Source organism: Schistocerca nitens, chromosome 9 (assembly GCF_023898315.1).
Source record: "Schistocerca nitens isolate TAMUIC-IGC-003100 chromosome 9, iqSchNite1.1, whole genome shotgun sequence".
Lineage (NCBI taxonomy): Eukaryota > Metazoa > Arthropoda > Insecta > Orthoptera > Acrididae > Schistocerca > Schistocerca nitens.
The window spans coordinates 346987960-347009657 of NC_064622.1; the positions used below are offsets into that span (position 1 = coordinate 346987960).

The 21698-nt window shown below is 41.4% G+C and overlaps 1 protein-coding gene across 1 annotated transcript in view; it reads right to left on the bottom strand.

Annotated features, from left to right (window-relative positions):
* Nucleotides 1–21698, bottom strand: part of LOC126203065 (39S ribosomal protein L44, mitochondrial) — a 644782-nt gene that overhangs the window by 20947 nt on the left and 602137 nt on the right. Inside the window, exons 4-5 of the mRNA XM_049937303.1 lie at nucleotides 1788–2045; nucleotides 1616–1700 (exon numbers count right to left, since the gene is read on the bottom strand). Of these exons, the coding sequence (XP_049793260.1) occupies nucleotides 1616–1700; nucleotides 1788–2045 (343 nt within the window). The remainder of the gene's footprint in view (nucleotides 1–1615; nucleotides 1701–1787; nucleotides 2046–21698) is intronic.

The following is a 21698-nucleotide window of genomic DNA, read 5'->3' on the forward strand; positions in this document are numbered from 1 at the left end:
TGAGTATGGCTTTGTGTTTACATTGGCTATGATTATGCATTCACACCAGTGTTCGTAGTAGCTTATCCATATTCCTCTTTCTTATTCATTGTTAGACCTACTCCTGCACGATCTCTCTTTGACTCTGTATTTATAACCCTGTACTAACCTGATGAATAGCCCTGTTCTTTCTGTCACCAGACTTCACTAAGTCTTACTACATTCAGCATCAACCTACCCATTTCAGTTTTTAAATTCTCTAACCTCCCCACCCAATTAATGGATATCAGATTCTTCACTCCAACCCGCAGAACGCATTTTGTTTTTCCAGGGCAGTCCCTGTTCGGAGATGGCCGGGGTGAGGGAGGGGGGGTTGGGGGGGGGACTATTTTATCTTAAAAATACTTTATCCAAGAGGAAGCCATAACCATTTAATCACGCAGTGGAGCTGCATGCCCTTGAGAAATATAATGGCTGTGGTTTCTCACTGCTTTCAGCTGTTTTCAGTACCAGCACAGCAAGGCCATATTGGCTTTTGTTACAAGGTCAGATTAGTCACTTATCCAGACTGTTATCCTGTAACTACTGAAAAGCCTGCCACTCCTCTTCAGAAACCAATGGTTAGTCTGACCTCCCCACTTATAAACCTCTCTTTTGGTTTCACCTGCAGTACAACTATATGTATCCTTGAGGCATGCAGGCCACCGCACCTCAGCGAAGTCCTAGTTCATGGTGGATTTTAAAGATTAATGCTCAAAAAACTGAATCAAATATTAAAGCAGCAAATGAAGAATGCCAAATGAAAGAAATCTACAGGGCACAATAAATTACAAACCAAAGAGAAAAAATAAAGATGCAGTGCACAAGTGCGGAAGAAAACTAGACTCAAGAGAAGTTGTGGGAGGACAGAAGAAAATGTTGGCACCATTGATGATGGAAACCGTTAAGAAGAAGAAGAAAATGATGATGATGATGGGAAAAACAGATATTAAGATAATGGTACCACCAGCAAGAAAAACTGTGAACCACATAGTCTAAATATGTATGTGAAATAAGAGAAAAAGAAAAATTACCAGCAGTGTCATATGAACATCTCATTTAGTTTTTACTTAAAAAAAAAACTGAACTGCAGGAATCCAACTAGATCTGTATAACTGCATGGTGAGAAGCACACTGGCATGAACTACTGGCTTTGAAAAACCTGTAGTGGTGGTAAAAAGGAAATTAAAAAATCTCTGTTGTGGTTGTAAAAAGGAAATTAAAAAATCAATGCTGGGGCCGAATACAGCATGTAATGACAGCATACTAAGGTGGGCGGAATTTCAAAGATGATGATGTTCAAGAGGCTGTTTAGGGGAGACTGCATAACATTTATGTGACAGTTTCCCTGCTAGAAAAATGCTGTACATCCAGCAATCAGTATGTGGCAGGTACCCTCTAAACTCATCTCAAAAAGTAAGAAAACATGTTGCTGCAGAACTATTTTCTGTGCTTTGTATTTTCACATCCCCTATACAACTCATATTTTGCCACTATAACAGAATGAAAATACTTCAAAATTACTATTTAATTTACAAGTAAGTAACAAATATTGTAATAATAAGAGCAGATATAAAGAAATTATTGATGTACTCACAGCAGAAAGAATAAGATCTTCCGTTCCAATAAGCTTTGAGATAGAAGCCAACATGCTATCTGCCATCAGGAACTTGCAAATGGCTCTGTAATGACATCACACACATTTCAAAAGAGCATACACAGAATGAATAGTAAAATGAAATCTCTGACTATTGCTTTAATATACTTACACAACACCTTCTTCTGGTAATTTAGGTAAAGATTCTCTCACATAAATCTCTATGTAGTTTTTCATGAACTTCATGCCTTCTTTTGCCAATTCTTGGTTGTCAGTAAGTGCTAGCTTTGGATCTTCAATACCTAGCTGCTCCTGCTTCATTTCTTCTTGAACAATGTAAGAGCGTGTTGTAAACGCTTGCTGCAGTAACGTCCTGTCAAAATCTTCCTTCAGGCGCTTGCCAAATGCAAAGATTTCAGCATGATAGTTCCTGTAATTTTATTATTGCTTTGAACATTGTAAAATTCTGGCAAATAAAATTAAAAGTCTACACATTACAGGATAATATTTGTGCAACAACAAGGCTTCCACAGTGTTGGGACTGAACCAAAGCCTGTATTTTATGATCTAAAGATGGAATGAGACCAGTCATCTTGTTAGAAAAATATATGACTGTGATGGATAGTTCAATTATTCTAGTAATATCTATGAATTTATGGAGAAATAAGGAAAACAAACAGTATCATATATTGTTTTGGATATTTCAAACAACTATGACAGATGGGTGAAAATGAAATACTACAGTTCTTTAGCAGGAGATGCATGGAAACAGAGTGTGCCCACCAAACAATACAAGATTTTCAAACTTTCTGGTTAACTCCTGAGGCATACATGTATGCATCACACACACAAAATAAGAATTTTGAGCAGACAATACTCTATTGCCAGAGTACTCCATGTGAAATATTTTAATAGTAAAATTAATATCAGTGAACAGTTGCACTGATGGTTTTCTATATCAAGCTTCAAGAATATAGTGTACTCAACAACAACTAAACATCTCTGCATGGAAGTTTCCTCAGCACATATCACTGTCAGTTCACAAACCACACAAATTAATGATATAGTGGAATGGGAAAACATCATTTACTTAGTACACTTGACTGTGGGATGCCTCATGTGATATGTGTGAAGAAGAAAATAATGTTTTTTGGCCAAGAGTCTTCTAAAAACAATTTCTGCTTGTTCCTAAAATGCCAGCCATGTAACTTATAGAACTGAAATTTGTTACATGGAAGGGTATCTGGGATGGATTTATCATCATAGAACACTTTTGTATATATCCTACACACCAAAGATGAAATGTGCTTCCATTATTGTTTGAAGGACAGTGAATAGTTTATGAACGAGTTGATACAGCACACAACCTATGGTCCCATTCACTCCGAAGGTGTTTGAATGGGTTCGGGTCAAGACTTTGAAGTGGCCTACTTAGTGAATCTTACATTTTTTCCCCTTCATGCCACAATTTAATCAGCTCCAAGGACAGGAGCATTACCACAATGATACAGAAATAAATAATATCTGGAACCATAACTACAGTGTGGCAAATATGTTAATGTGTGAAGTGTGTCCATAAATAACTTGATTCTTTTTGCCATCAGCCACAACTAATCATCTGAACTCAAGCCAGGAGAAACACCCCATGCCATCACACGCCTCTTCACCAAATTTCACTGCTGTCACAATACATTAAGGTAAATGACATTCACCACACATCCACCACGTTCATGCATGTTCACTCGTCTGCCATGTCATGTACTGTGGCTCACAGCTTCACAGAACCTCCTTCTCTACAGACCAATGATCACACTGCTAGTGGGTGCAGTTGAAATAATGATGGGGTTATGATATCTCCCCCAAAATTTTTGTATGTATAAGTTATATTTTTGCAAATGAGATGTGTTCAATAAGTGATGGGAATCTTGAAACAATTTTATCTATTCATCTGAATCAGTGTTGTCCTCTTAAAAATAGTTCCTATTTATGCCAGCACTTTTTCCAATCCCCGTAACATGTCTGGAATTCAACCTTTGTGATAACGTTCAGCCCCCTCATGGTGTGTTTTTAATCTCATCTATGCTTGTAAAACTTGCAAGTTTTCTTTGATAGTGGGAACAGAAAAAAATCACATCATTACAATATTGTTTTTGGCCAAACAACTATGGACAATTAATTAAATGTATGGCAATATATGCCACTCTAGAGGAGTGACATATATCCCTACCTTTTCTCTGCTTCTTCTTACTGACAAATTATACTCACAACTAAAAGTATAAAATAAGATGTCACATGTAAAGGTACAAATATTGTGTCAGACTGATATTTTTATTTGCATGTGATGAGCTACACTGAAGGACAACACCGTCTCCAACTTGGGACAGCAATCACAGTGACTCCATGAGAAGAAATAGCTGCTTGGAAGTGTGAATAAAAGTTAAATGGATTGCCACCCTACCTTAAAGATGTGCAGTTCCAAAGCACGACATATATGAACAATAGACTTTAGTTTATGACGCATATCTAAAATGATCTTTGACATTATTTCTAATTCAATACATCAAACAAAAAAGATTTCAGTTCAGATTTTACACGTTATTTGGTAGTAAAGTATAAATGTAGTGTTGCAGTGTTTAACTGCACTGTAAGTACAGGCGGAGCAAAACTCAAATGAGCAGATAAAGGCACAAAAGTCACAAGCAACGGTAAAGAAAATCTAAATTACATTTGAAAGGTGACACACAGCATTTGTGGCACCCCAGTACTGGAAGTGGGCAGGTAATAACTGGTTTTACCTGTAAGTAAAGCAAAAACTTAAACTTCACGAAAAATTATTATCTGTATACTACAAAGAGTGACAGAAAGTAAGAATTGGTTGGTTCAAATGGGGGAGGGGGAGGGGGGGGGGGGTGGAGCGACCATACTGCTAGGTCATTGTCCCTTGTTCCGATTAAAATAATTCCACAAGGGTGGGAGTAAAATAATTGAGACATACAAAACACAGCTGGAAGAAAGGAGAAAACCACAAGAATGACAGAAGGGCAACAAACACTAAAATGGACAAAATCAGACAAGAAAACCACAGAGATACGCAAGAAACATGTAGAAGAGATCAAAACAAGATAGCAGATTACCATGGCTGGCTGACCATCAGAATAAAAAGGAGAAGCCCGCCACTCTGCAACATATTAAAGCCTCCACACTAAAAGCACTAGGGTGGAGGACACAGTGGGACAAAGGACATGCACTAAAACTTAGAACAAATGATAACCACGCATTAGCCACATATGGTCAATGCGGAGCCGGCAGAGGACTACTGATTCCCTGCGAAAGGACCACATGGAAGACTTTCAAACATTCGTAGTCTCCTTAATGACATGCAGTCTGTTGTGCATACTGTTATGCCATTTCGTCTCCCAAAGCCAAAAAACCCTGCAGCATACGACATAACACAGGTCAGTTTCAGAGAAGCCCATCTTCGGAAGCCATCTCCGCTTAGCCTGTTTGGCCAGCCTGTCTGCAAGTAGGTTGCCTGGGATTCCGACGTGTCCTGTAATCCAGACAAACACCACTAAATGATGGGACCGTTCCAGAGCATAGGTGGACTCCTGAATGGACACTACCAAAGGATGGCAAGGGTAGCACTGGTTGATAGCTTGTAGGCTGCTCAAGGAGTCAGTACACAGGAGAAATGACTCGCCAGGACATGAGAGGATGTTCTCAAGAGCACGAGATATGGCCGTCAGCTCTGCAGTGAAAACACTGCAGCCATCTGGCAAGGAGTGCTGTTCAATACGTCCTCCATGAACATATGCAAAGCCTACATGACCATCAGCCATCAAGCCTTCACTGTAAACCACTTGATGGCCCTGGTACATGTCGAGAATCGAGGGGAAGTGATAACGGAGAGCTGCGGGGTTAACGGAGTCCTTAGAGCCATGCAAAAGGTCCAGAATAATCTGCAGCCTATGTGTACACCATGGAAGTGCACGTGAATGTACCTCGAGGAGAGGTGGTAACAGGAAGAACTCCAGTTCAGACAGAAGGGACTGGACGCGAACCAGAATCATAAGCCCTGACCTGAGCCACCGATGCGGGAGATGAACCGCCGTGGATGGGAAAAGGAGACAGTAATTCAGATGCGCAGGAGAACTGCGAACGTGTGCAACATAACTGGCGAGAAGTTGTGCATGCCTAACCTTCAATGGAGGGACTCCAGCCTCCACCAGGACACAGGTCACCAGACTCGTTCTAAAAGCTCCTGTCGCTAGGCGAACGCCACAGTGGTGCACTGGGTCGAGTAAACGCAACGCTGCGGGCGCCGTCAAAATGTAAACTACACTCCCATAGTCAAGGCAGGACTGAACAAGGGCTCTGCAGAGCTGTAGCAGTGTAGAGTGATCTGTACCCCAATTGGTGTTGCTCAGGCAGCGGAGGGCACTGAAATGTTGCCAGCACTTCTTAAGCTGATGAAGGCGAGGTAGCCAAGCCAATCGGAGCACCAGAGTGATGGTGCTCTCCCGCCATTGCGATGGAAAGACACCATCGCACCAGATGCAGTTGAAGATGACGAGGAGATGTCGCTTGTAGTCAGACAAGGGATGTTTAATCATCTGACCATGGATCCGATCTGGCCCAGGACCTGTGTCAGAGCAATGTGCAAGGGCGCTGAGGAACTCCCACTCTGTAAATGGGCCGTTATGGGGTTCAATGTGGTGTGTAGTGAATGAGAGGTCTTTCCTTTCCATCTGCCATTTGAGGGTGCAAAAGTATGGGGGGTAGTTCTCTGACGCAGAGGCTCAAGCTTAGTGCACAGCAAAGTTCTCGGCAATCGCGTTTGCGTCAATAGATAACATGCTATTGATGTTAGTGCCAGGGACACCTGTTGGGGTCTGGTACCCCAAAAAGACGTCTTATCTTGTCCAGACTTGGGAAGGTGATGTACGGCACCCAATGGTCAACACATACCTCTGCCAACACTCCTGTTTCCGTCGTTTTATAAGTTGGCGAATGTGGGCACAGAGCCATTTAAAGGCCACTACGTGCTCTAGGGAAGGATGCCGCTTATGTCGCTGTAGAGCTCGCCGACAATCTTTAATTGCCTCAGCGACTTCCGGTGACCACCAAGGGACTGTCTTTCACTGGGGGCACCCTAAAGAACGAGGGATCATGTTTTCCGCCACAGAAACGGTTGTTGTAGTGACCTGCTCGTATTTCTTAGCATTGAAGTTAGACCTTGACCACTTAGAGACTACTGGTGTTCGACCACCAGCAAAAGATGATATGCTACACTCCATGGCATGTCATCCGCTCTGATGGCACTCAATCCAACCAGGGGCCCTCCTCACGGGTGCTCCCCAGCCACAGCAAAGGCCACCTGGCAGGATGGCCATTGCTGGGAGTCCTGATGCCCCAGGGTGACAGGCATCTACTCCTTGGCATATGTGGGGAGTTAGTGGCGCAGGCATCAGCAGAGCGATCCCTGTGTGGTCAGAGGCTACAATCAACAGGATACATGGTGGCCCCACCACAACGGACTGGCTACCATGCTGGATATCAGGCGCAAACAAGCTAAGAAGTCCGTTATCATCAAGAGTGTAGAAAGTGATACGACACAGAGGATGGAGGAAAACTCACCCAGGAGGGTGACCTCGCCCAACAGCTGGAGAATGACCGAAAGTTCAGATCCACGTCGATGAAGAATGTGAAAGGTCTCGATGCATGATGGACACTATGCACCATGTAAGGTGCCCTTTCCCCAGATTTTGAAAAATGAAGGTCAAACCCTACAGGGGACGATCACATAAAGGCCAAAACGTGTGAGACTCCTTTTAGTCACCTATTATGACAGGCAGGAATACCTCAGGCCTGTTTTAACCCCCAGACCCGCAGGGGGGAAAATAAGAATAATGAACCGAACTGATAAAAAAAGGGTACTGGAAGAAAGGATATAAGAAGAAAATCCTGTTTTCCCACGAAGAAGTGTCATAAGAATGTCGTACTGCCTCTAGCAACCCAACAAATAACAAATCAAAGAAAGAAAATGAGCATGTTAACCCAAGCATTAGACAGTTATGAAGAAATATGGTGCTGATAACTATCAATTAAAGATCACAACTTTACACCAAAAAAGAAGGTTTTTATACAATGACAAAAGATGACCGATTGCTTTAGCGGATGGTGACCAGCAACTACACGGTTATTTCCAGCTCAAAAGACAACTGTGCAACCATTTCACAGCTTCACTCAGAGTTATGGCAGTCAGTACAGTCCACACAATGACGTGGCATGTTACACAGGAAATGTGGCTAAAATGCATTAACACCAAAATATTTTTAATTTTTCTGTTTTATGTGACGTTGTGTGTTGAAACACAAAGGATTTTGTTTCAAGTAGCAATTTCCTAAGCAAATACTGGTAACTGTTGTGAATTAATGAAGTGTCGTTCATATATTATTCATTAAATTGTATGGCCAGATGGAAAACCAGTTCTAAGCAAAGAAGGGAAGGCAGGAAGGCAGAAGGAGTACATAGAGGGTCTATACAAGGTGGTGTTGTTGAGTGCAATATTATGGAAATGGAAGAGGACGTAGGTGAAGATGAAATGGGAGATACGATACTGCGTGAAGAATCTGACAAACACTGGAAGATCTAAGTTGAAACAAAGCCCTGGGAGTAGACAATATTCCAATAGAACTACTGATAGCCTTGGGAGAGCCAGCCCTGACAAAACTCTACCATCTGGTGAGCAAGATGTATGAGACAGGCAAAATACCCCCAGACTTCACGAAGAATATAATAATTCCAATCCCAAAGAAAACATGAGTTCACAGGTGTGAAAATTACCGAACTATCAGTTTAATAAGTCACAGCTGCAAAATACTAACGCAAATTCTTTACAGACGAACGGAAAAACTAGTAGAAGCTGACCTCGGGGAAGATCAGTTTCGATTCTGTAGAAATATTGGAACATGTGAGGCAACACTGACCTTACGACTTATCTTAGAAGATAGATTAAGGAAAGGCAAACCTATGTTCCTTGCATTTGTAGACTTAGAGAAAGCTTTTGACAATGTTGATTGGAATACTCTCTTTCAAATTCTGAAGGTGGCAGGGGTAAAATACAGGGAGCGAAAGGCTATTTACAATTTGTACAGAAACCAGATGGCAGTTATAAGAGTCGAGGGGCATGAAAGGGAAGCAGTGGTTGGGAAAGGAGTGAGACAGGGTTGTAGCCTATCCCCGATGTTATTCAATCTGTATATTGAGCAATCAGTAAAGGAAACAAAAGAAAAATTTTGAGTAGGTATTAAAATCCATGGAGAAGAAATAAAAACTTTGAGGTTTGCCGATGACATTGTAATTCTGTCAGAGACAGCAAAGGATTTGGAAGAGCAGTTGAACGGAATGGACAGGGTCTTGAAAGGAGGATATAAGATGAACATCAACAAAAGCAAAATGAGGATAATGGAATGAAGTCAAATTAAGTAGAGTGATGCTGAGGGAATTAGATTAGGAAATGAGACACTTAAAGTAGTAATGAGTTTTGCTATTTGGGGAGCAAAATAACTGATGATGGTTAAAGTAGGGAGGATATATAAAATGTAGATTGGCAATGGCAAGGAAAGTGTTTCTGAAGAAGAGAAATCTGTTAACATTGAGTATAGATTTAAGTGTCATGAAGTCCTTTCTCAAAGTATTTGTATGGAGTGTAGCTATGTATGGATGTGAAATGTGGACAATAAATAGTTTAGACAAGAAGAGAATAGAAGCTTTCGAAATGTGGTGCTACAGAAGAATGCTGAAGATTAGATGGGTAGATCACATAACTAATGAGGACGTACTGTATAGAATTGGGGAGAAGAGGAATTTGTGGCACAACTTGTCTAGAAAAAGGGATTGGTTGGCAGGACAAGTTCTGAGGCATCAAGGGATCACCAATTTAGTATTGGAGGACAGCGTGGAGGGTAAAAATCGTAGAGGGAGACCAAGGATGATTACACTAAGCAGATTCAGAAGAATGTAGAGTACAGAAGTTACTTGGAAATGATGGAAGCTTGCACAGGATAGAGTAGCATGGGGAGCTGCATCAAACCAATCTCTGGACAAGACCACAACAACAACAAACAACATGGCAATACTGCCAAGAAAAATAGAAGAAATTTTATGAGTTGACGGAACAAACAATTACTGATCTGATGGCAAAGATAGAACAATGTCTATTTAAAAACAACAGACGAAAATATAGATCAACGCTCCTATACGTTAGAGGAACATACTGCTGAGTCACATCAGTAAAAGGTTCAGATAAATCAAATAGTAGAATTAAAATACACTATACTAAATTTTAAAGGCAAGTTATATTCTGAGATAATTAAGCACTGTGATTTTGTTTGGGATGAGGTAAATGAACACACACACAGTCTGTGGCCCATGCAGCAGTTCAAATGGGAAATGTCAGAGACTATTATTCCTGAGCTGCGGTGTAAGTCTTTTAATATTTGCAAATATGTTTGAGTGCTGGTTTTACAATTTGCTATAGAGTTTTACTGGTCCTACCAGTTAATTTCAGGAAAGGAACACAGTTCAAACCAAGACACAACATTAGTACAGTCGTACAGTAAGAAGAAAAATACTTTGAAAGATCAGCTACTGAATTAATAGAGCTTGATAACGTTAAGAAATTAATCATTTTGTATTCAGTTTAGTTTCAGTATTCAGTTTATTCACCATTGACCACTTACAGCGGAATAGGTCTAAACATTAAATATACAATTAACAGTAAAGTTTTTACAATTTAATTCCTTTTCTTTTAGGAATATTCTTATATACTAATGTCAATGCTTATTTCAAAATATTCTGTTATCTTATAAAATGGGTGTTTGAGAAGCCAGTCATAAACCTTACGTTTGAAAATATTATTGGTCAGTGACCAAGCAGATGCTGGAAGTTTATTGAAGAGTTTTAAACTCATTATTTTGTGTGAGTTTGCAGTCTTTGTGAGTCTGTGTCTTGGTATGTCAAAGTCCAGTTTGCCTCTGGTGTTGTGGGGATGTATGTTCTCTCTGGTCTCGAACTCATTTAAGTTGCTTTTGACATAAAGCAGTGCTGTGTAGATGTATAGATTCACCACAGTTAATATCCTGTGCTTGATAAAGAGGGGACGGCAGTGTTCCTTGGGCTTAGCTTTGCTTATTATTCTGATTACTTTTTTTTGAATTTTCAGAATTTCACTGACAAAGCAAGAATGTCCCCATAACAATATGCCGTAGGAAATGTGTGACTGAAAGAGGCCAAAATATACCACCTTTAGATACTCATCAGTGACCACATCTGTCAGTCTCCAGATGAGATAACACACTCTTGCTATTCTCTTGCAGATAGGGCTAATGTGTTCCTCCCAGTTTAATTTTGAGTCAATGTGGAATCCTAACAATTTTATTGATTTGCTTTCAACAGCTGTAGTTAAGCCCAGTATTAATTCTTGTGTTTTATCAGGATTACACAGGAGTTCATTAGAAGAAAACCAATCCATTACTAGTTCTAGTTTTTCCTGTGTTGCCTGATGCAGTTCTGTTGTGTCATGGTGTGTATTGAGCAACGTTGTATCATCTGCATAACACACAACTGAATTTGCTCCTACATGGTAAGGTAAGTCATTAACTGCAATGATAAACAGAAAAGGACCTAGGACCGAACCCTGAGGCACTCCAGTCCGAACTTCCTTCAGTGAGGAGCATCTATTTTTAATTGATACATACTGTCTCCTGTTACTTAAGTATGATTCGATTACATCCAAAGATGGTTTGTGTATGCCATAAAATTCCAGTTTTGCAAGTAGGGTGTTAGATGGTATGCAGTCGAAGGCTTTGCTAAGATCGCACAGTACGACTGATACTATATCCTTATTTTCGAATGCAGTTAACACCTGGTTAACAACTTCAGTGACAGCAGTAGTGGTGTTTTTACCATGCTGATATGCAAACAGTCTGTTGGAGAGGAGATCATGCTTATCAAAATAGTTATTTAGTTGACTGTACATTACATATTCAAAAACTTTAGAGAAAATTGGGACAATAGAAACTGGTCGATAGTTTTTGGGCAGATGCTTATCTCCCTTTTTAAAGGCTGGTATTACTTTAGCAGTTTTGAGTGCATCTGGGAAAACTCCAGATTCTAAACACACATTAAAAATAAAAGAAAGAGGTTGACAGATAAGGTGTATTATTTTTTTCATTACATAGTTAGAAAACCAATAACAGTCCATACTTTTGGAGTTGGTGAACCTTGCCACAGCTTTTACAATATCCTCTGGGGTGACAACATTCCAGTGGAAAGTATGCATACTATGGGGCACGGCACCAAGATGATCTAGTGCACAAGTGCCATTTTGCTTGATTTTGTTTTTCAGCTCACTCACTGAGGTTAGGAAGTAATTATTTACTTCTTCTGGGACCAGCATTGCATCTTGTGTACGGGTTTGTGAATTATATTGGTTGATGATATCCCATGCTGCTTTACATTTGTTGGGAGCACTTTCAATGTAATGTTCACATGCTTGTTTTTTGGCCAAGGACAGTTTGTCTTTGTAGATTTTTTTACATTTTAGATAGGCTCTATAAGAAGTATTATCTAGCTCAGGTCCTTGTTTACAAGAATTTTTATATATTCTGTACAGTCTGAGCATCTCCTCCCTAGTGTGTGCTTTGATCTCAGAGTGGTAGAGTGGACTCTTTTTTCAATAAAATAACAGAAAGATAAAATCTTATGTACAAAAGTCAACATAATTCCGTGTGGACACACAAACACAAGTATCATAAATGAATCTAGTAGCACACTCATAAATATCCCCTCAAGAGTTTTGGAATGTCGCTGTTGGTCAATAGTGCAACAAGGGTTACTACAATGATTGCATCAGTAATTGCCTATGTGGCCATGTATGTGGACAGGAAAAAGTGTGCTGTAGGTATCAGAGATCTTGATTATCGGACCATTTCTGCCAAACAATAATGGTAAAATTGGGTATGGAAAAATTCCCTAAATTGCAAGTTTACAAATGAGATTTATCAGAAATCAAAGTACAAGATTTTCAAAAGAATTATTAAACTTAAGTCTAGGAGGAAGTGTATAGAGAAATCAACATAAATGTGAAATTCTCTAAATACTCGACATTATTTAAACTGAACTTTGAAAAAGCATTTCCAAAAATATGCACATCAGTATCAATATACCACAAAAACAAATCTATAACAGCTCTTGTTATGTCCTCCCAAACCCTTAATATTTCAGTTCCATGAAAGAATCATAATGAGACAGGGTTCTAAAATTTCTATCATAGGTACAAAAATATAGATGTTGACTGCTGCAAAAAGTCATTTAATGAAAAATAATAAACAGTGCAGAGAATAAAAGCAAAGCAATCTGGGATATCATAAAAAAGGAAACATGGAGAGAGACAAACAAAGGCATAACAACATACTGTTAAAGGAGGAAGATAAATGATCCACATTACCTAGCAAACTATGAGAATGAGCATTTTTTTTACTACTGCAGAGAAATTGCAACAAAAAATCCCAAAAACAAATATGACACCTATAAACAATTATGCACTAAGTACAATAAAATGATGCTGCTACCAACCAGAGAGCATGAAGTCTTTAAAAGTGAACAAAAACTACAAAATAAAGTCAGTAGAAGTAGCGGTTATCAATGTGTGTACTGAAACAATGCATAGAGAGTATACAAGCTTCCTTAACAAACACAATAAACAAATCGTTCATGTCAGGGAAACTTCTAGAATATTCAAACAAGTAGGGGTTGTACATCAGATAAAGAAAGGTAATGCACAGGACAGAGAAAAATACTGACCTATTTCCCTGCTGTCTCCATTTTCAAAAATAGTAGAATCAATTATGAAAGAGAGATTAATGAGTCACATGGATAAATACAATATTTTAAGTGAATCACAGTTTGGTTGCTAAGATTCTACTAAATAAGCTAGAAGCACTAGGAACAAGAGGGGTAGCTTATGACTGCTTCTGATCATACCTACCCACATAAGGTGCAAGCAGAGATGACACACCTTAAATAACTCTAAACCTTCAATAAAACACTTATCAGAGCCAAAATGCATCTATGTAAGAGTTCCTATGGGCAGAATTTTAGGACCAATACTGTTACAATATACATCAATGACTTTCCAACAGTGTTCCGATGACAGCAATATTACAGCCACTGAGAAAACAAGAGAACTTCTTGCAGAGAAAACAAATGAAACTCACAAGTTTACAATTAGTCAATATGCAATAAAATGCTGTGAAAATAAAGAAACAAATGCAATGAATTTCAGTTTGAAGAAGCAAAATGACACTGATAAATATAGATGCATCTCTGTGGACAGTGTATGAAATGCAAAATTTCTAGGAATGAATACTGATTTTCAATTGAAGTGGTGTGAATACACAATTGATACTTGCAAACAGAATGTCATCAACATGTTATGCCATTAGTGTCGTCATAAGTGTGTAACAGTCAGCATCTTTTAGTTACATACAATTCATATGTACATTCAATTCTTTATTTATAGCTAAGGCTTTCTTCTCTGGGGATCAAATGCAAAAAAAATTAACACAATTTTTAAACCACAGAAAAACGGTCATAAGAATAATAATCAAAACACTGTGGATTTTAGCTGCATCATTGTGAATATATTTACCAAAAAGTTACACACATCAAAAATAACAGTGGTAATCACAGCACAATGATCATGGAACGAGATCTACGAGGGCATGCTTAAAAGTACTGCCTCCAAAGTTTTTATTCTGTTCTTAATACCAACTGATATATTGCATATCATGCATTTTACTCGGTTAACTTTCCCACTTCACTGATGCAAGCTGCAAACCCCTGTTGTTGGAGGATTCCTAGTTGTTGTGTGTAACATGTTGGCGTGTAACATAACTGTGACGCTGCATGAGAAGCAGCATCTGTAACAGCGTTTCTGAAAGCACGAATTCGAAGAGTTCATCTACACATGGAGCAACCTCTCCTTCAGGATGACAATGTCAGACCACGCATGAGTACTGCATTTGCAACAATCCAACACTTTGGGTTTACTGCCATTGACCATCCTCTATACAGTCCCGGCTTTGCCCCATCTGATTTTCATGTTTCCAAAACTTAAATAACACCTTCTAGAACATCTCCCTGACAGTGATGAAGCAGTGCAAGCAGAGGTGACATTGTGGCTCTGTCAACGAAGTGAAGGTATCAACAAACTGGTCTCTCGTGGGAGAATACCAAAACAGAATAAACATGAAGCGCAAAACAGCATTTTCTACCAAAGAATAAAACTGTGCAATAAATTACCAAAGGAGAGTAAAGAAATTGCAAAAAAAAAAAAAAAAAAAAAAAAAAAAAATTATTTTAAAAAAGCAGTTAAAAAGTACTTTTAACTCAAACATTCTATACACTGAAGGATTAGGTACATAACACAAAACAGTGATTTGGTAAAAAATGTAAGACAAATAATAATAATAACGCATATAACATCCCACATAACACTTTTACATTATAGTTTTTCCTTTTCTGGAAAAACTTACTCCAAAATCTCTACAATGTATATACTAAACACCTTATCCTCTTTTCTGAGTCAACATCTGACTTGTTATAGACAGACTGGTTGGATGCTTAAAGACACCAAACTAGTGTGTCATCAGTCCCTTTGTCCTCGAACACATAGGTCTACATGACTGTAGATCAGAGGAAGCCTACCGCGTAAAACCCAGGGAAAGAAAACCCCAAGGTCTACCTATGTCAGCAAAGCTGAGTTAAGGGACAAAAAGAAAAAAGGGACACAGAGGAAGAAAGGCAAGCAAGTTGCTCCACCTAGAGATCAGCCGGAAGCTCCTGAATGCAAGTGCAATGAGGGGACATCCATCCTCCTGTCCCTGCCACTTACCAGAGGAACTCTACTTCTCGAGATTTCCTTGGAAGATGAACAAGTCTAACAGATCACACAGGAGGGAGGTTGGGGGGGGGGGGGGGGGGGGGAAGAGGAGGTAGGGCCACCAAGCACAGACAGCTGCAGCCCAGTCTGGGCAGAGGAAGCAACTGAGTGTTCTGTCAATCCCTCAACAGGCTGATAAGGTTAAGTGGCCCTCCATTAAAGAGAGTGGTAAAAGCCTGCTTTATGAATAAAACGTAAAACTAAGTCAGCTGCTGGGTCAATGTCTCTTCACACCAGGGGTAGCGAGTCAGGAAGATTAAGAGTGTGCCACAGGATGAGTAGGTTGGGATGGTACAGCAAAATGTGGACCACCATCAAACGGGCGCCACATCGGCTATGGAATGAGTCCTCACTATGGAGGAGATGACCATGAGACAGTGAAGTATTGTCAATGCAGAGCAGGCAAAGGATGGTAGAGTCCTTGTGAGAGGCCTGCATGGAGGACCTCCACAGATTTGTAGTCTCCTTTATCACTTAATTCTTTTGGTGAAGTCGGTGTGAGCCATTCCATATTCCAGGCACATAAAACTTGACGGCATAATACCAATCGGTGGTCTGTTTATGGAATACTGATCTCAAGAGTCACTTTACTGGTAGCCAGTTTGGCCAGGATCAGCAAGTTCATTCCTCACAGTCTTGACATGGCCCGGGGTCTGGATGAAGAGCACTGAGCATCCACACTGTTCAAGGGCATACAGGGAATCCTGGATAGATGTGTCCAAGGGATGGCGAGAGTAGCACTGGTTGAGAGCTTGCAGACTACTCAAGAGACGCTGCAGATGAAAAAGGACCCACCAGTGCAGGAACGGACATGCTCAGGAGCCTGAGAGACAGAAATCAACTCCGCAGCAAAAACACTACTGCCATATAGCAAGGAGAGCAGTTCAGTATGTCCAGTATGAGTGTAAACAAAGTCTACACAACTAGCAACCGTCGAGCCATCAGTTTAGATGATGGCTTCTGATCTGTGGGATACGCCAATGACAGAGAAAAATTTGTGGTGGAGGGCTTTGGAATGAACTGAGTCTTTTGGACCTTGTGATAGGTCAAGACAAAGCTGTGGCTGAGGGATGCACCATGGAGGTGGAAGAGGAAACAACTGAAGTTCAAAAAGGATAGACCTGATACAGATTGTAATCACTGACCAGGGCCACCATTGCAGGAACTGTATTACCTTGTTTGGAAAGAGGAGACGGTAGTTCGGATGCTTACGGGAGCTGCAAACATGGGTAGCATAACTGACAAGCTGTTGTTGGCACCTGATCTGCAACGGAGGGACCCTAGCCTCCACGAGTAAGCTGCTCACAGGACTAGTTTGAAAGGCTCCTGTTGCAAGTCGAACCTCACAGTGATGTATCGGATCCAGTATCCACAATACTGAGGGTGATGCCGAACCATATGCCAAACTCCCATAATCGAGGCGGGACTGTACCAGGTCTTCATAAAGCTGTAGAAGGGTAGTGCGCTCTGCACCCCAGCTAATGTTACTCAGGCATTGCAGCGTATTAAGGTCCAGCCAACAATTTCACTTAAGCTGGTAAATACGGGGAATCCAAGTCAACCGAGGATAGAAGACCAGTCCTAAAAAGTGATGTCTCCACCACAATGAGTAGTTGGTTGTCAAGGTAAAGTTCTGGTTGTGAAAGAACGGTATGACATCGACAGAAATGCTAATCTTGGTGGTGGAAAATGAAAAGCCATGAGTGGGGCCCATGTCTGTGCCTTTCGTATGATGCCTTGCAGTTAACATTCAGCAACACCCACACTAAAGCAGGAATAGTAGAGGCAGAAGTTGTCAACATACAAGGAGGGTGATACCGAGAACCCCACAGCTGCTGCTCTGCTAGATCATTGATGGCTACTAGAGAAAGGACACTCAGAACAGAGCCCTGCCAGGATCCCATTCTCTTGGATATAGAGTGTACTGTGGGAAACACTAACTCAAACCCAGAGCACAGTACAGTGTGACAGGAAGTTCTGGATAAAAATTGGGTGCAGACCCAGAGACTCCACTCACATAAGATATCAAGGATGTGATGTCATATGCCTTTCCCAGGTTGAAAAAGATAGCTGTAAGATGTTGCCATCAGGCAAAAGCTGTTCAGATGGCAGACACTGTTCAGAGGGCAGACTCCAGGTAAACCAGATCATAAGTAGCAGAATGGCCTTGGTGAAAACCACACTGGGATAGAGCCAGAAGACCCTGAGACTCAAGGCACCAACACAGCCACCGGCTCACAACGCATTCAAGCAACTTACAGAGAACACTGGTGAGAATTATTTGGCAATAACATCTATCTCAAGAAGGTGCTTCCCTGGTTTCAAAACTGGGGAAATGCTGCTTTCTTGCCATTGTGATGGGAACTTACCCTAACTCCAAATGTGGTTAAAGATGCCAAGGATATGATGCTGACAATCCACTGGTAGGTGCTTGATCATTTGGTTGTGGATGCGGTCTGGCCCTTGCGCTGTATCACAGCAGTGGGTGAGGACACTGACGAATTCCCACCCACTGAATGTGGCTCTAGGTGTCTCTTAGTAAAAGATAATTGCTTTCACACCAACTGTTGTTTTAGGACACAAAAGGCAGGTTGATAATTCTCAGACGCTGACAACTGAGATTAGTGCAGAACAAAATGTTCAGTGATGGCATCTGGGTCAGTGTAGACAATGCCTTAGGTCTGATATTAGCACAAACCTGCGCAGGAGAGGCACATGGTCTGGTGGTTGAAGCATACCATTCCCAGCATTCTTGCTTCTGTCTCTTCATTAAGTGGCAGACCGGGCACGAAGTCGCTTAAGGGCAAGGAGTTGCTCCATCAATGAGTGCCACTTACAACATTCAAGAGCTCGCCTTCTGTTTTGAGTGGCCTCTGCAATGTCCAAGAACCACCAAGGTACTGTCTTCCATCAGGGCCGGCCCAAGGAACAGGGGATCCCTAAATCTGCTTCCAAAAGAACGGCTATAGTTGTATTCTGGACTGCCTCATTGATATCTCCATGCAGCAGGGAGCTAAGATTGACACCAGATGTGAAAGCACCCCAGTCAGCACTGTTGAGAGCCCACCTGGCAGGCATCCACAGGAGTGACACTGAGGGATGGATAGGAAGATCAAAAAGTGGTCACTACCACAGGTCATCGTGGACCCTCCAGTGAATGGATGGGAGAAGACAAGGGTTGCAAATGGAAAGGTCTATGGTCTTGTGTCACAATGAAGAGTGTGGGGATACCAGTACTCAAAAGTCAAAGATCAATTCGTGCCAGTAAATTTTTGAGGTTTTTACCATGGCCAGTGATCATGGGTCCACCCCACAAAGGGTTATGAATATTAAAATCACCCAGGATTAGGAAAGGTGGAGGGAGCTGAAAAACCAATGCAAACAGTATGTTCTGAAACATTTCACAGTTGGGAGGGAGGTAAACATTACAGATGGTAATATCCTCAAATGCCCTTACCCAAACAGCCACAGCCTCCAAAGGTGTATTAGGAAGCATGAGTTCACTATATAGTGTGTCTAGAACATGTATGCAAACTCTGCCCTACACCCTGTCATAGGTAGCATGGTTCTTATAGCATCCCCAGTACCCACAAAGGGCTGGGGTCTGCATTGCTGGAAACCAAGTCTCCTGAAGGTCAATGCAGAAGGCAGGTGATGTGTTTAAAAGATGTCATAGCTCACCCTGGGTAGTGGAAAAAACTAATATAATTCCACTGGAGAATAGTGTTGTTGATGTACTATGAGGACATGAAGGGGCCAAGCGGGGAGGTTATGTTATGGGTCACCTTCTGTCACTAGTTGAGAGGTTACGGCACCAATATTCATATGTTCTGGGTTCCATTGTGTGATGTTAACAGGCACCTCAGGGGCCAACTGAATCTCTGCCTAGGTTACAGGAGTGGAACGGGTGGGATCTGGTGGTGTGGGGGCCACCAGAATGTCTTTCTTGAAGGACCTTATCTGGTCTTTTCTCTTCTTAGAGGATTGCAATGATTGCAAGAGCTCCTCTCAATGAATTTCAGGTAAAGATGATGATCACAACGCCCTGCACAACTTGCAGCCTGCAGCTCCTTCAGCCACTGGCTGATGTCCAGTTGTCGACCGGCCCGGGGAGAAAAGCCAGAGGAAGGTGCTTTGTCTGCGGATGGGATGTGAGGGCCAGTGACCCTACTGTCCTTCAGCCCCCTGTGTACATGATGGACTAAGTGTACAACCCATCACTCCAAGTTGGCACGTAACTGATCATCTGATTCTAAGAGCAAGTCTCTGTGGAAAACGATGTCCTGAATTAAATTTAAACAGTTATCGGGAGTGACGGTCACCGGTATGTCACCCAGCTTGTTACAAGCGAGCAGTGCCTGCGACTGGGCAGGCGATGCCTTTTAGATCAGAACTGACCCACTTTCCTTTTAGAGATGACTGCCACTTCCCCAAACTTGTGTTCTAAGTTCTCCACAAAGAACAAGGGCTTTTTGTCCAAGAAGGAATCACCATCAGTCCTTGTACAAACCAAGTATTGTGGAGAGTACTGCTCTGCTTGCCACTTAGCTCTATGTTCCTCCCATGGCATAGCCAGGGAAGAGAACATTTTAGGGTCGTATCTGTCTGCACACAGACTGCTGGATCCATATGGCCACCAATGGGAGATAACTTCATCTGCTTTTTTTTGCAGCTGATCTATCATGGTGCCACCCACTCTGAATGGGGGTTCTCCCCATGGGTGCTGTCCAGCCTCAGCAATGGCTACCTGGCCAGTAATCCATTGCTTGGAGTCCCCATGCCCCAGTCACGACAGGCACATACTCCTTGGCACGCATGGGGAGTTTTCAGCACAGGCACCAACAGCGTGATCCCTGAGTGGTCAGGCGGCTACCATCATGCACGTACTTGACAACGCCCTCCACAACGGGATGGCTACTGTGTAGGGTTTTGGGTGTATTACTGTATTAGGGAAGGATACACAGATGGAAAGGCACTAAGGTGGAGCACACACTGCACTGGGTGACCTTCCCTGCACAATCCACACTTTTTGGAATTTTGGAGAATTTTGAAAATTGGTGACGGTCAAACCCAACAATGGGGACCATGTGTGTATTTAATGAAAAAGTGTAGAATACGCTGGACGTAGCAACTCAAGGCCCAATAATACACCAGGTCCAAGCAGGTTCGGCACCAAGAACACCTTCCAATGGAAAGGGAAAGGGGGAGAGGGAAGAATGCTGCAAAGGCTGGGGCCCTGTGAGAGCCAAGCACATACTTGCAAAAAATTTGTGAGCCTCCTTGAGGGACACTGTAGAGGGATGCTGACCAGTTTTTCAGGTTGGAAAATGGGAAGTTGCTGTGCACAAAATGGTCCTGACATCAGCTTATGGTGTATGTAATGTTATGAAACAATGTGTGTATAGTGTGTACACTTACTTGGAATGAGAAATAAATGAACAAAGGAGCAGTAACCTTTTATCATTATTTAATAACTTATTTATAAAACAGTACTGTACACTAGAGGTAAACCGAATGAGACAGCATTGTTTTAAACAGAGTAGTCTTATATTTGGGAGAGTGGAGGTTCCAGTTTTCATCTGGCCATCCTGATTTCAGTTTTTGGTGATTTCTCTGAATTATTGCAGGCATGCCTGGATGGTTCTACTTTAAGGCCATGGCCTGCCCCATCTTTGTCATTCTAAACCTACAAAGTCTGTAAATATCTCTTTATTTGAATTACTTTATTTTTCTTGTTCTTAAATTGTAATACTGAGACATATCAAATCTCCTTGTAAAATAGGCCTGCAGATAAATAAATTGAAGAACAACCACAACAACCACCACCACTACTACTACTGCTACTACTACTTCTCTTGGCTATCTGTTTCCTGATGTCTTCACTTCACCTTCTCCAACTGCAGACATGGCACTTCAAACTTCTCTGAAATCTTTCTGATAGATTAGCTAGCCCTGCACAACCCTACACTACTGTCCTATTTGAATTCATGTATTTCTCTCTACTGATTCACTGTAAGAGGAAACAAGTTCATGATAACGATAATGTACTGAACCTACAGTTGTACGCCCTCAGAC